The sequence below is a fragment of the Rhinopithecus bieti genome, unplaced genomic scaffold (assembly GCF_001698545.2).
Source record: "Rhinopithecus bieti isolate Rb0 unplaced genomic scaffold, ASM169854v2 scaffold_38691, whole genome shotgun sequence".
In the NCBI taxonomy this organism is placed as follows: domain Eukaryota; kingdom Metazoa; phylum Chordata; class Mammalia; order Primates; family Cercopithecidae; genus Rhinopithecus; species Rhinopithecus bieti.
In genome coordinates, this window is record NW_016816690.1 from 487035 (window position 1) to 502440 (window position 15406).

At 41.2% G+C, this 15406-nt stretch overlaps 1 protein-coding gene across 5 annotated transcripts in view; it reads right to left on the bottom strand.

The window, feature by feature from the left end:
• Positions 1–4435: 4435 nt before the first annotated feature.
• EFCAB5 (EF-hand calcium binding domain 5) overlaps positions 4436–15406 on the bottom strand; it is a 149649-nt gene continuing 138678 nt past the window's right edge. For 4 of the 5 annotated variants that reach the window (XM_017855089.1, XM_017855088.1, XM_017855084.1 and 1 more), the window contains one exon: positions 4436–5050. In XM_017855089.1, the coding sequence (XP_017710578.1) occupies positions 4860–5050 (191 nt within the window). In that variant the 3' untranslated portion in view covers positions 4436–4859. Of the gene's footprint in view, positions 5051–7639; positions 7729–15406 lie in introns of those variants that run through there. The other variant, XM_017855086.1, reaches the window with a different exon arrangement.

The window sequence follows — 15406 nt, forward strand, 5'->3', positions numbered from 1 at the left end:
GTGAATAAGGGCACAGAGAAGCCTCCTAACATTTTGGAACCCAACTTTTGAAACTTTTTTTTTTTTTTTTTTTTGAGACGGAGTCTCACTCTCCCCCAGGCTGGAGTGCAGTGGCCGGATCTCAGCTCACTGCAAGCTCTGCCTCCTGGGTTTACACCATTCTCCTGCCTCAGCCTCCCGAGTAGCTGGGACTACAGGCGCCCGCCACCTCGCCCGGCTAGTTTTTTGTATTTTTTTTTTAGTAGAGACGGAGTTTCACCGTGTTAGCCAGGATGGTCTCGATCTCCTGACCTCATGATCCGCCCGCCTCGGCCTCCCAAAGTGCTGGGATTACAGGCTTGAGCCACCGCGCCCGGCCCCTCTCTAAACACTTAATTTCCTTTTATTATTTTTTAATTTTTATTTATTTATTTACTTATTTTTGGAGACAGAGTATCACTCTGTTGCCCAGACTGGAGTGCAGTGGCGCGATCTTGGCTCACTGTAACCTCCACCTCCCAGGTTCAAGCAGTTCTTCTGCTCATCTCCCGAGTAGCTGGGATTACAGGTGCGCACCACCACGCCCAACGAATTTTTGTATTTTTAGTAGAGACGGGGTTTCACCATATTGGCCAGGCTGGTCTCGAACTCCTGACCTAGTGATCCGCCCACCTCAACCTCCCAAACTGCTGGGATTACAGGCGTGAGCCACTGTGCGCGGCCTTAATTTCCTTTTAGACACTGCTCCCATTGCTATTTCCCAGTTTGGCTTGTCCATAGTTTGGGTGCTTTTTGTATTAGGCCATTTCACAAATTGGTCTCACTTTGGTAAGGGGTCACCCCTAATTCAAACAACTGTAACTAGAGAGTCAATCACGTAATGGCCACCTAGAGTTGCCTCATCACTTGAAGTGCTTGGGCAGGACAGTCTAAGCTCAGACAGTAGATGGAGGAGAGGTTAAATACGGTTAATGACTAGGAGATGGTACACCTACTGAGGGTAATAACCAAGTTTAAGGGCAGAGAAATTAGGCAATATTTATTTATAAATTTAACAAATTTGACCAAGAAAAAGATTATGGAACTGGACAGCATTCTAGACCAAAGATGGTTCACAATGGCCCTACTTCCAAAGTGGTGAGCTATATTTATAACCAGAAAACAGGTGAAATAGGCAATATTTAATTCACTGATCTTATCAGTTGAGTTTTTTAATTAAAATTTTTATTTTTGCTTAATTTTTTTTAACTTTTAGGTTGGGGGGTACATGTGCAAGTTGGTTATATAGGTAAACTTGTGTCATAGGGGTTCACTGTACAGATTATTTCGTCACCCAGGTATCAAGTCTAGTATCCAATAGTTACTTTTTCTGATCCTGAGAGAGGTCTTTGTAACAAGATTCTGTGAAAGGAGAGTGAGAACATGGCATTCATGATGTAAGGTGAGATTTTGTGAGAGTGGCATTACAGAAAACCTCGTATATGAGAGGAATGCACAATTCTTGTTTGTTTTTTTTTGTTTTTTTTTTTTTTGAGACAGAGTTTCACTCTTGTTGCCCAGGCTGGAGTGCAGTGGCACGATCTTGGCTCACCGCAACCTCCGCCTCCCAGGTTCAAGTGATTCTCCTGCCTCAGCCTCCCGAGTAGCTGGGATCACAGGCATGTACCACCATGCCCAGCTAATTTTGTGTTTTTAGTAGAGACGGGTTTTCTCCATGTTGGTCAGGCTGGTCTCGAACTCCTGACCTCAGTTGATCTGCCCGCCTCAGCCTCCCAAAGTGCTGGGATTACAGGCATGAGCCACCGTGCCCGGCCTGCATAATTCTTAAATTACCTTCAAATGGTCTTCTGAGTTGGAGGATTGATAATGTCTAGATGTTCAGGGCATCTGGTTGCTTAAGCCTATTTAGATTAAGAGGGAATTGGCTGGGTGCACTGGCTCACGCCTGTAATCTCAGCACTTTGGGAGTCTGAGGGGGCCAGTCACTTGAGGCCAGGAGTTCAAGACCAGCCTGGCTAACATGGTGAAGCTTGTCTCTACTAAAAATACAAAAATTAGCCAGGCATAGTGGTGCATGCCTGTAATCCCAACTACTTGTGAGGCTGAGGCACGAGAATCACTTGAACCCAGGAGGTAGAGGTTGCAGTGAGCCAACATTGCACCACTGCACTCCGGCCTGGGTGACAGAGACTCTATCTCAAAAAAAAAAAAAAAAAAAAAAAATGAGGGAAGAGGAGGCCAATTACAAAAGACCACATATTGTATGCAAAATGTCCAGATAGGCAAATCCGTAGAGAAAAAAAATTAGCGGTTGCCTAGGGCTGGGGGTAGGAGAAAGTGGGGAGTGACTGCTAATGGGTATGTGGTTTCTTATTGGGATGATCAAAATGTTCGGCGGGCTCGTGGCTCACGCCTGTAATCCCAGCACTTTGGTAGGCCAAGGTGGGCAGATCACGAGGTCAGGAGTTTGAGACCCCTGGCAAACTAGCAAAAACCCGTCTCTACTAAAATAAAAAAAAAAAAAAAGCCAGGCGTGGTGGCCAGCACCTGTAATCCCAGCTACTCGGGAGGCTGAGGCAGGAGAATCGCTTGAACCCAGGAGGCTTCTTGCAGTGGAGCGGAGATGGAACCACCACAGCAACTCCTAGCTGGGCAATCAGAGCAACCTCGTCTCTGTCATACAGAAAAAAAAAAAAAAAAAAAAAAAAATATCTAAAATTCGATTGTGGTGAGGGAGTACAACTCTGTAAATATGTAACAAAAATTAATTCTGCACTTTAATGGGTAACTTTTATGGTATGTGGATATGTTAGTAAAGCTGTTTAAAAAAGCAGTTGGAGCTTTTTTGAGATTCCAAAGTCATTATCTTTACACTTCATGATGTTCCTGAATCATGACAAGCCAAAAGTATAAAAGAAAGTGAAGCTGGGTGCAGTGGCTCATGCCTATAATCTCAACATTTTGGGAGGCCGAGGTGGGAGGATCACTTGAGTCCAGCAGTTTAAGGCTACAGTGAGTTATGATTAAGCCATTGCACTCCAGCCTGGGGGACAGAGCGAGACCCCGTCACTTAAAAAAATAAAAAAGAAAGCAAAGGAAAGAAAGTGGTCTGGATGGTCTACACTGTACAGTGTCACTGTTACCTATGAACTGTGAGGAAAGAGCCAATAACAAATTCAGTTAATCAAGTCCAAGCTTCTGAAGCATATGTAAATGTAACAAATAAATCTATTAACAGTGAAATAAATGGATTTATATATAAATCTGTATCTAACCTTTGTCAGGGATAAATAACATCTTCCTCACTCAAAATATAAGCTCCTAAGGTTGAGGGACAGTATTTTACTTGAATGATTATTTAATAAATTTAACCAATCTGGCTTGTTGGCTGCAAATTTTAAAGTAGTTTTCAAAAGACTGACAGCATGGTCATTAGCCTAGTAAGAAAGCTGGAAAGTGTGAGTGAGATTTCTAGGGTGCTGGCAAGGACAATAAACCAGAAATTAGGTGCTAGGTCCGCTCTGCCTCTTATACCCGTTGTGAAGTGAGCAACTCATTTATAAAATAAAATAGAGATAATATCAGGACTACCCACTTTAGAGATTATTGGAAGAATCAGATAAGCTAGTATGTGAAAATACTTCAAGTTAAAGTGCCATGCAAATGTATGATATTTGTTATCAAGTTAGAAGTCATTTAGTTAATTTGATTTCCAGGATAATGGTTACAAACATAGCATTCTGCAAAATCTTTCCTTCCTTGCTCCCTAAAATGCCATTTGTATTCACAGTGAACTCTGTAAACTTGTTCTGAAGCCATCAGGATATGTGGTTATCAGTTTAATATCTTCAAGAACATTGTTTCTTGAAATGTTGCTGTGAATGCCCTAAAAAGCCCTCTTCCAAATATGAAACAGGCATATAGGTTAAAACTGGCATGTGATCATCCGAGAGAGGAGGACTGGTAATAACACCGCCCTCTTATCAGAAAAGGTTAAAAAGGGACAGCCAATCTCAAATTATAAGATATTTGGACACATCACATTTTGTCAATCTAATAAAGAAAATAAAGTTTAATTTCCCAAAATGTTATTAAAACTGGACTCTGTCATCAGATATCTTATTGCAAAGATGAAATCTCACCACAGAGCAGTAAAGTTTGTCATAAAAACAAGCTTTAAACAAATATAAATTCTTTTTGTACTTCTTAAACTGAAGAGGTTTTATCATTAAAAAAGTGTCTTCTTTTTTCCATGAGTCATGGACTTTTCCCACAAGAATTTCTGTTCATTAAAATCACTTTTGAGTACCCCATAAATATGTAAACCTACTATATACCCACAAAATTAAAATTAATAAGTTAAAATGACTTTTGAGTTGTTAAGGCAAGAGTAGGGGGGCAGAGAGAGGGAAGAGATGATGTTATAAGTCTTTGAAAATTAGAAAACAATTCTCAGTCCATTTCTTAAAATCTTTATTATTTGGTATTCTTTTGGTTTATCTTTACTATTTGGTATTCTGTTTGGTATTCTTGTTTTCTAAATCCTCAGTTGTTACTTTGCACCTTATAAGAATGAAAAATAACTACTCAATCAACCGTAACAGTTCCACAGCAGATACAAAGCTCAAACTGAAAAGAAGCTTTCAAATATATTCTATAACATACTTAAATACACTTGGCTATGGCTACCTTCACTGGATATTTTTTGGCTAAATTTCTTCTTAGGTAGCACTTTTGGGTTTAGAAAGTGCTGAGATAAATGTTAGGAGCAGAAGACGTTTATGGGTACCCCTTTCCAATGGAAAATATTTTATAGTTAAACAAAACTGAACACGAGCAAAGGATCCTAAATACAGTACCAATTCCATTATCATTCATTATCACTTCTCTTGCAAACCTTCCCCTGGCATTTTTGCATACATATAATTATCAGTCTTGGAGGGCAAAGGGGGTGTAATAGAACTATTTAGTTTTTTGGTTATCTTCGTGAGAGCTGAACAGATGTGTATCCAGTGGTATAGATGTTCAATGACAACATTACCAAATTTCCATACTTCAGTTCGGGAATGACCTGCATCAGGAAGAAAAAAGTAAGAGTGGATAGTTTTACACTTCACTATTAAAATTATAAGTTCCAGTATTATGATTAAAGTTCATTAGATATGTTTTGAGTGAAAACTAAGCAGAATCTTGTGTAAATATGTAATTACAGGAATATGGATAAATTTTGGTGTAGTCATACAATGGAATACTTGACAGCCGTTAACAAAGAATTAGAGTTATTTGTATTCATGAATAAATCTCAAAATATTCAATAGAAAAAGTAAGTTATAGAATAATATGTACTTTTGGACACAATTAAACAGTTTTAAAACCTGCAAGATAGTATTATATTATTTATGGATTCATTAGCATATGGTAAAAATAGGAAATCATGCATGAAACTAATACCAAATTCATGATAGTATTATCTCTAGGGAAAGACAAGAAGACAGTGGGATCGAGGAAGGATAGAAATCCTTAACTGTTCTTATAATGTTTTCTTTAGAAAGTCTAACTCAAACATAGTGTTAAGGTTGGATATAGAATATAGCTTCATAATGACTATGCAGGTGTTATTCTCTATACTTGCACGCTTGAAATGTTTCCTAATTAAAAATTATTTAAAGCTATATAGTAACTGCACACTATTATATGTTTTAAGTTTTTTAAATTGAAAACTGTTAAACTGTCATTCATAAAAGTTGCTTTTTCCCAGGAGTCAGTGACTAATATTCAAATAGAATGGTCCAATGGAAAGACTATATAGCGTTGAACAGATGTGGGTTCTGTCCAATGGAAAGACTATCTAGAGTTTAACAGATCTTGGCTCTACACCAGTGAGTTTTGTCACTTAACTGCTCTGAGACTCAGTTTCTTCTCCCATAAAACAAAATTGTAAGAATTGCTTTTTTCTTTTGAGACAGGGTCTTGCCCTGTTGCCCAGGCTAGAGTGCAGTGGCATGATCATGGCTCACTGCAGCCTCGCCCTCCCATGCTCAGGTGATCCTTCCACTTCAGCCTCCCAAGTAGCTGGGACCAGAGGCTGAGAAAATATTTGTGAAGATCTGTCACAGAGTAGTTGCTCAAAAATATTAACTATCAGCTGGGTGCAGTGACTCACACCTGTAATCACAGCACATTGGGAGGCAGAGGTGGGTGGATCACTTGAGGTCAGGAGTTCGAGATCAGCCTGGCCAACATGGTGAAACCCCATCTCTACTAAAAATACAAAAATTAGCCAGGCATGGTGGTGGGCACCTGTGATCCCAGCTACTCAGGAAGCTGAGGCAGGAGAATCACTTGAACCTGGGAAGTGGAGATTGCAGTGAACTGACATTGTGCCACTGCACTCCAGCCTCGGTGGCAGAGTGAGACTCCATTTCAAATAATAATAATAATAATAATAATAATAATAATAATAACTACCCCCTTTCTTTCAGATGCCTCTCACCCACAAGTCTGTTTTATTCATTTCTGTTATTCCTAGTGACTAACTCACTGCCTAACCCAATACATGTTTGCTGATTTGAGTAAACCATTTAGTTATAATCGAGTTCAAGCTCTATTATTTATTTATTTATAATTATAAATAAATAATTTATTCATTATCTTTAATCATAGAGACGGGGTATTGTTATGTTGCCCAGGCTAGTATCGAACTTCTGGCCTCAAGCAATCCTCCCACCTAGGCCTCCTAAAGTGCTGGGATTACAGGCATGAGCCCCCGCACCTGGCTTTTTTTTTTTCAATTGAGCAAAAGCTTTTAAATATCAAGTCTTCCATCCAGTAGCTTATTAACAGTAATGACAATGATCTATTAGAATTGCTAGGCAGAACATATTTCATTTTCTCATCTTTTATCAACACAAAGGAACAAGATTCTCTGAATTAGGTTTAGCTGTCCTATGGTTTGGAAGGAACTATACAACAAAAGGTATAATACGGGATAGGAAAGGCACATAAAATGTGGAAAACATTCACAAGTCTCAATTTTTATTTGAAGCTGACTTTAAAACGTGGATCCAATTAATTTTCTAAAATTCTCTGTTTTAACACACACACACGCGCGCACACACACCACCCTGGCATTGTCTTTTCTCATTCAATTCTAGTCTTCAATAAATGTTAAACTGAAACATTAAATTAAGGAATAATGAATTAGGTTTTTCAAATACTAAACGTCTTTCCAAATTATAGCTCAGTAACATTAGAGAGAATTATGAATAAAAACAAAAACAGATGCTGGTCATGAGATCACACTCAAAATACCTGATTCATTTTATGGGCAACACTAGACCAATCGACATACGTACTTAAAATATTGAAGGTGCATTTGTTATAATTCTTTTTTCTTTTCTTTCTTTCTTTCTTTCTTTTTTTTTTTCTGAGATTGAGTCTCACTCTGTTGCCCAGGCTGGAGTGCAGTGGCACCTTGTGGGCTCACTGCAACCTCTATCTCCTGAGTTCAAGCGATTTTCCTGCTTCAGCCTTCCAAGTAGCTGGGATTACAGGCGCCTACCACCACGCCTGGCTAATTTTTGTATTTTTAGTAGAGACGGAGTTTCATCATGTTGGTCAGGCTGGTCTCGAACTCCTGACCTCAGATGATCCGCCCGCCTCAGCCTTCCAAAGTGCTGGGATTACAGGCGTGAGCAACCGCGCCCGGCCAATTCATCTCTCTTTCTATTAATTAGTTTCCTGGAAACCCTACAAGGTAAATGACACAGGTTTCTAAAGATAATCTTAATGTCTCAATGATATGAAGCTAAATAAAACAAAATTCATCCTAGGACACTCCTAAAAGTCCTAATTTTCGGAGACAAAACAGCTCTGCTGCTCCCCTCAGCTTTTCTTCCGCCCTTCCGTAATGCCCATGAAGAGCTCTGTTCCTTTGACCCTTGCCACAGTGTTCTTATCTGAACATCCACATGAGCAGACGCCCATCTGCAGCCATTATTAAGCTAGTCGCCATCTCCGTGGTGATTCAACGACACGAGGATGGTGAGCGAGGTCGCTCTCTTTCACAAGACCCTGTTGCTTATTTCCTGTCTTATTGTTACCGAGACAGAAGCTACGAGAAAGTGTCTGGACGGTGGTTCCTGTTTCCCTGTCCTTTCCAGAGGTTGATGCGTTAACGACCTGCACTAACGATTCCTCTAAAGAGCCTCCAGCGCTCTGCTGGGTTCCCTATTAACAGTTGAGTGCTACTGCCCTCTTGTGGTAGATGCATGCCGGATCTTTGAAGCTTGGCCCACGACAGACCCCACTCACACAGTCATTTTTTCAAGCAGATACACGCTTCTTTTATAACCATAGAAATAACGCTTTTTTTTTTTTTTTTTTTTTTTTTTCTTGCTTGAAAGTGTTATAGTAATTTATTGAATACATCTAATGGTAATGAGAATACTGGGGTCCGACCTTTGGAGTCTATTTAAATGGACATTAGTCCCCAGAAACGGTGAATATATTCTTGTACGGTTTCTTAGTTTAAATCAACTTGTAATTACACAGGAATTCCATTATGCCTGGAACACTGGCTATAGGTAGTATATTTCCTGAATTAAACTCCCATTTAATGGAGCTCTGCTTTAACACTGATTAAGTAAAATTAAATATTTGGGAATGAGGATAATTTAGCAAGATGGCAAAGCAAAAAAAAAAGAAGTACTTAAGCTTACAAGTACAAAAGCCTAAATTAACTGGCTCCTTTCACTAACAACCAAGATGCAGCCCACATGTTTGTGCTGTTTCTCTTCTTCCATTAGTCTCTTAGTTTTTCCGTTCTCATTTCTATTGGCTTCAATACCCCAAAGCATCCTTAACATTATAGCCACATCACAATGAACTGAAGGGTCCTGCAAAGCAATAGAAGGGTTATGTGTATTGCAATTTTCTTTTTCTTTTCCTTTTCTTTCTTTCTTTTCCTTTATTCTTTTTCTTCTTTTTTTTTTTTTTTTATTGAGACCGGAGTCTTTGCTCTTCGCCCAGGCCTGGGATGTGCAGTGGCGCGATCTCGGTCTCACTTGCAAGCTCCGCCTCCCCGGGGTTACGCCTTCTCCTGCCTCAGCCTTCCCGAGTAGCCTGGACACATGGCGCCTCCGCCACCTCGCCCGGTAAATTTTGTAATATTAAAGTAGAGACGGGGGTTCATCCGTGTGGGCAGGATGGTCCTCGATCTCCTGACCTCGTGATCCGCCCGCTCGGCCTCCCAAAGTGCTGGATACAGTTGAGCCACCGCGCCCGGCCTTCTTTTCTTTTTTAGACGGAGTTTCGCTCTTGTCGTCCAGCCTGGGGTGCAATGCTGTGATCTTGGCTCACTGCAACCTCCGCCTCCCGGGTTCAAGCCATTCTCCTGCCTCAGCCTCCCAGGTAGTTGGGATTACAGGCGTGCACCACCAGAGCTGGCTAATTTTTTTGTATTATTAGCAGAGATGGTGTTTCACCATGTTGGCCAGGCTGGTCTTGAACTTCTGACTTCAGGTGATCCACCTGCCTTGGCCTCCCAAAGTGCTGGGATTGCAGGCGTGAGCCACCGTGCCCAGTCATGTATGCAAATTTCAATCAGTTTTTTTGTAGGCAGGAGAACTTACATCTGCCATGGCAATCAGGCACTTAATATGTCATTGTTAATTTAATGTGGTCCCAAAGGCACTGTAGGGTACTGCCTCCCAGATTTATCAGGAAAAATATCAGTGTTACATGGGGAGTTAAAACACATTTTCTCGAGTAATTGAAGTTTGGGGAAGTTTGTTCCAGGATGAATGCTGGAATCAGTTTCATTCCCATTGCAAGCATATTTCTGTACAATGTCACAAGCATAATTTCTATACAATATCACATAATTTCTGTACAATATCACATGTAGTGGCTTTTTAAATGATATAGCTATAAATCAAGTCATGTGTAAATTGAAATCTATGCAAATTGTATTTACAAAATTCATAGTTTAATGTAGTGGCCTCCAAGCTCTTTTGATCATGTACCTCTATCAGTAACAAACATTGAGCATGTGACCCCATATGTATATAATATATAAATTATTTTAAAACATTTTTAACAAAAAAGTAGAAATTAATGATGAGTTAAAAACATTACAAAGAAAAGTCCTTTGGTGGGGTGCAGTGGCTCACGCCTGTAATCCCAACACTTGGGAGGCCAAGGCAGGTGGATTGCTTGAGTCCTGGAGTTCAAGACCAGCCTGGGCAACATGGTCTGTCTCTACAAAAAATACAAAAATTAGCCAGGCAAGGTAGTGTGGGCCTCCAGTGTCAGCTACTAGGGAGGCTCAGGTGGGAGGAGGGAGGATTACCTGAGCCTGAGAGGGAGAGGTTGCAGTAAGGCAAGATCGTGCCAGTGCACTTCAGCCTGGGTGACAGAGTGAGACCCTGTCTCCAAAAACAGAAAGAAAGAAAAAAAGAAAAGTCCTTAATCCTTTGGTATTTTTCTTTCTGTCTTGTCTTTCAGTGTCTCAACAGAATCATCTTTGATATTTTTCTTGCACCCCAGAGATAGTTTTAAAAAAAATCTTCTGGGGTGCTTGCACTTAACTTTGGAGACCACCAAGTTAGAATATGAAAGAAATTGAATGAATAATGCTTTTCTAGATGATTAACATGCATTCAATTTTGCTACATCTGAAATTCCTACTAAGACTAATGTAAAGGGAAAGAAAGAAGAAAAGAAAAAGAAAAAGAAGACATAGGGACCGGGCATGGTGGCTCATGCCTGTAATTCCAGCTACTCAGGAGGCTGAGGCAGGAGAATCACCTAAGCCCAGGAGTTCAAGGTTACAGTGAGCCATGATCACACCACTGCACTCCAGCCTGGGTGACAGAGACAGACCCTGCCTCTATAATTAATTAATTAATTAAAGAAGACATAAAACACAACGATAGAAAGATTAGGAAAAAAGAAACACCAATATTTAATTCCTACTCCTGTCGCCTCAAAGTCCCAACAACGCCCTCTCCCATCCTCACTCTGGCTGATGACTCTGCTTTCAGCTTCACTGTAAGATTGACACAATCAGAAGGCAACTTCTGTAGACTCCCAACAGCACACCTACCCACTCACTCTCATCGGCACCTATGTTCTCTGTCCTCTTGCTGTCTTAAGCCAATTCCTTCCTTGGTGCAGTAGATCCAGGGAAGTCAAATAATTCATTGTCCAAATCGGTACACTTGAGAGAGAAAGAGGATGCTAACTGGACAAGTCACCAGAACAACAAGCAAAAACTTGGGCTGTTCCAAGGTAAATATAGAATGTACGGTTACTCTAACAACAGCCCATCCTCTCTCACGTGCTTGAGGACATTGCTTCAGGAATTCTCTATCTTCAACATTGTTAACTTCTTGCTCTCTACAGGATTTCCCACCAGAATCCAACCTACTGTTATCTTTCCCATCTGAGAAACAAAACAAAACCTTGACCCCATTGTCTCCTCCAGTTACCACACCATTTCTTTGCTCCCCTTTGTGGCAAAACATTCAGAATTGTCTCTACTCAGTGTTCCCACCAAGGAGACTTTCCTCCCTTTGCCAATCATCTATTCACCAACCAATCTCGATTTTATATCTCCAGCTTAGACCTTTCTCCAAAACTCCAGATTTATTTAACCATCTACATATTCACATCTCTACTTCCATATCTAATAGATATCTCAAACTCAGCATGTCAAAATCTGAACACTTCATCTCCCTCGACCAAAGCCTGCTCCACCTACGTGTTCTCCATCTCAGCTGATGGTAACTCCATCCTTCCAAACCATGAAGTCAGTCTTGGCTCCTCTGTTTCTTTCTCACTCCACACTCAAACTGTCAAGATATATTTTGACTCTGCTTCTCAAATATATATGACAACTTTTCACCATTTCCACTGGTACATTCCTCATCTCTCATCCGGATTCCTGCAACAGCTCCTTTAGTTGGTCTCTCTGCATCTCTTCTTGACCTCCAAAGTGTCTTCTAATTATAGCAGCAGGGCGATCCTTTTAAAACACGGGTCATATCATTCCTCTGCTGAAAACCTTGCAATGGCTCTACTTCACTGGGTGTTGTGGCTCACGCCTGTAATCCCACACTTTGGAGGACAAGGCAGGAGGATCACCATAAGCCATAAAATCAAGACATTATGATAGTCTTCAAGACCCTAATTGATTCAGTCCTCCATTACCTCCTGAACTCATCTCCTTACTTACCTCCCATTCTCTGACCCTGCTGCTGACACAGTGGCCTTCTTGTTGCTATTTGAACACACTGGTTGTTCCTGGTTTAGGGCCTTTGCTTTGGCTGTTTTCTCTGCCTGGAATACTCTTTTTCTTTTCTTAGGATACAATATCATCAAGCAACACCTGGAATATTCCTTCTACATTCATATGGATGATTCCCTTGCTTCCTTCACATCTTTGGTTAAATCTCACTTTTTTTTTTTTTTTTTTTTTTTTTGAGACAGAGTCTCACTTTGTCACCCAGGTTGGAGTGCAATGGTGTGATCTTGGTTCACTGCAACCTCCGCCTCCTGGGTTGGAACAGTTCTCCTGCCTCAGCCTCCTGAGTAGCTGGGATGACAGGTGCCTGCCACCATGCCCAGCTAATTTTTGTATTTTTAGTAGAGATGGGGTTTTGCATGTTGACCAGGCTGGTCTTGAACTCCTGACTTCAGGTGATCCATCCACCTCAGCCTCTCAAGAGTGCTGGAATTACAGGCATGAGCCACTGCGCCCGGCCTAAATCTCACCTTCTTGATAAGGCCTACCTGACTTCTCTATTTAAATTTTCAGCCCGTGCCTCCTCCCTGCCTCCCACCTTTGCATCCACCGCCTTAGTCTACTTTGCTTTTTTCCCCTATAGCACTTATTTTCTACCATAGTATATAATTTATTACATTTATTGCTTATCCTCTGCTCTCCCCTTTAGAATGTAAGCTTCTTGAGGGCAGGGATCTTGGTCTATGTCGTTCACTACTGTACCCTAGGAACCTAGAACAGGGCCTGTCACATGGATAGCACTGAGATAATTTTAGTTGAGTGAAAGACAGAACAACAAAATTTGAGAAATATAAAGCAGGTGAAGAAGTGGTATCAGACAGGAGAAAAGTGGAATCCTAAATCAGCAGTGGAGAAAACCTAGAATCAACCTTCTGTATATCCCAGAATCCTCAAAGGGTTCAGAAGGGTTTGTTGAAGTTGTTTAGGAAAAAGGAAAGAAAATATAGGGATTTTTAAGACTAAATCTGGGAGAGCCAATGTCTGAATAATAGGAATCCCAAAGAGTGAATACAGAAAAAAGAGGGCAGGGCCACCACCAGTGTCATAGGTCACCTTGGTGTAAAGGTGAGAAAAACACACCTGCTGTGAGGTGTGGCATTCTGTGGGCACAGAGCTTGGTGAATGAAAAAGATGCTCCTCCTCCAAGCAGATGTAGCTTCAGGTTAAGGCACACAGTCTAGAGAATGGAATCCGGGATACATTTTGGCCCCCACCCACCTCCTCAGCAGAGCACCTTTGTGAAGTGTACAAATTGCACAGCTGTAAGTAGCAGTCTTCATGCCATGGAGGAAATCATCCAGCACTTAACAACCTAGATTTCACAATTGAAAAAAGCCCAGCCAGTACACAGATCAATTGATGAAAACAGACCCATAAAAAGGCATATCATTATGAAATTTTTGCAACTTTGGGGATGAAGGGATGATTCTACAGCTTCTGGAGAGATATAAAACAAAGAAAGGTCACACCAATTTAGAAAGGCTCCAGACTTCTTAACAGCAACCTTTGCCTTTTTTTTTTTTAAGAGATTAAGTCTCACTTTGTTGCCCAGACTGGAGTGCAGTGGCATGATCATGGCCCACTGCAGCCTTAACTGGGTTCAGCTTCTTGAGTAGCTGGAACTACAGGCATGTGCCGCCACACTTGGCAAAGTTTTTCATTTTTTTGTGGGGTCAGGGTCTCACTATGTTGCCCAGGCTGTCAACAGCAATCTTTAAAGTTGGATGACAATGGAGTCTTTTCCACAAAAAGTTAAACATAGAGTTACCGCATGTTTGCACTCCAAAGGTATATACACAAGAGAACTGAAAATACATGTTTACACAAAAACTTACAAACAAATGTTAATGGAGTCATAATTTCAGGAGCCAAAAAGTGGAAACAACCTACAGGTGCATCAACTGACAGGTGAATAAACAGAATGTGTTCTATCATAGAATATTATTCATCCACACACACAAAAATGAAGTACTGATACAAGCTAGAACATAGATGGACCTTGAAAACATTATGCTGAGTGAAAGAAGCCAGATACAAAAGGTTACGTATTGTGTGATTCCACTTATGTGAAATGTCCAGAATAGGTAAATCCGTAGAGACAGAAAGCAGATTAGTGGCTCCCAGGAGCTAGAGGGAGAGGAAAGAAGGAGTGACTGCTAATGGGTACAGGGTTTCTATTTGGGGTGATGAAAATGTTTTAAAATTAGATAGTGGTGATAATTGCACAATCTGGGATATATATTCAAAACCACTAAATTGTACACTTTAAAATGTACAAAGAGTGAAATTTATGGCATGGGAATTATGTCTCAGTTTTTTAAAAAGACAACGGAAAGCCAGGTGCGGTGGCAGCACTCCTGTAGTACTGTAGTAGCTACTTGGGAGGCTGAGGTGGAAGGACAGCTTAAGCCCAGGAGTATTTTTTTTATTTTTCTGTAGACAAGGTCTCATTCTGTGGCCAGGCTGGAGTGCAGTGGTGCAAACATGGCTCACTGCAGCCTCAGCCTCCTGGGTTCAAGCAATCCTCCCATCTCAGCTCTCCTGAGTAGCTGGAACTACAGGCACATGCCACTACTCCCAGCTTTTTTTTTTTTTCAAGTTTTTTGTAGTGACAGGGTCTCACTATGTTGCCCAGGCTGGTCTTGAACTCCTGGGCTCAAGCGATTGGCCCACCTCAGCCTCCCAAAGTGCTGGGATTACAGGCATGAGCCACTGTGCCTAGCAAACCCAGGAGTTTTGTGTCCAGCCTGGGCAATACAGCAAGACCCCGTCTGTTAAAAATATATAAAACCTGGCCAGACACGGAGGCTCACGCCTGTAATCCCAGCACTTTGGGAGGCTGAGATGGGTGGATCACCCGACATCAAGAGTTCGAAACCAGCCTGGCCAACACAGCGAAACCCTATCTGTACTACAAATCCGAAAAAAAATAGCTGGGCGTGGTGGCGGGCGCCTGTAATCCCAGCTACTCAGGAGGCTGAGGTAGGAGAATTGCTAGAACCCTGGGGGTGGAGGTTGCAGTGAGCCAAGATCACACCACTGCACTCCAGCCTGGGTGACAGAGTGAGACTATGTCTCAAAAAAAAAAGTATATATATAAAATATATATGTATTAAAAAA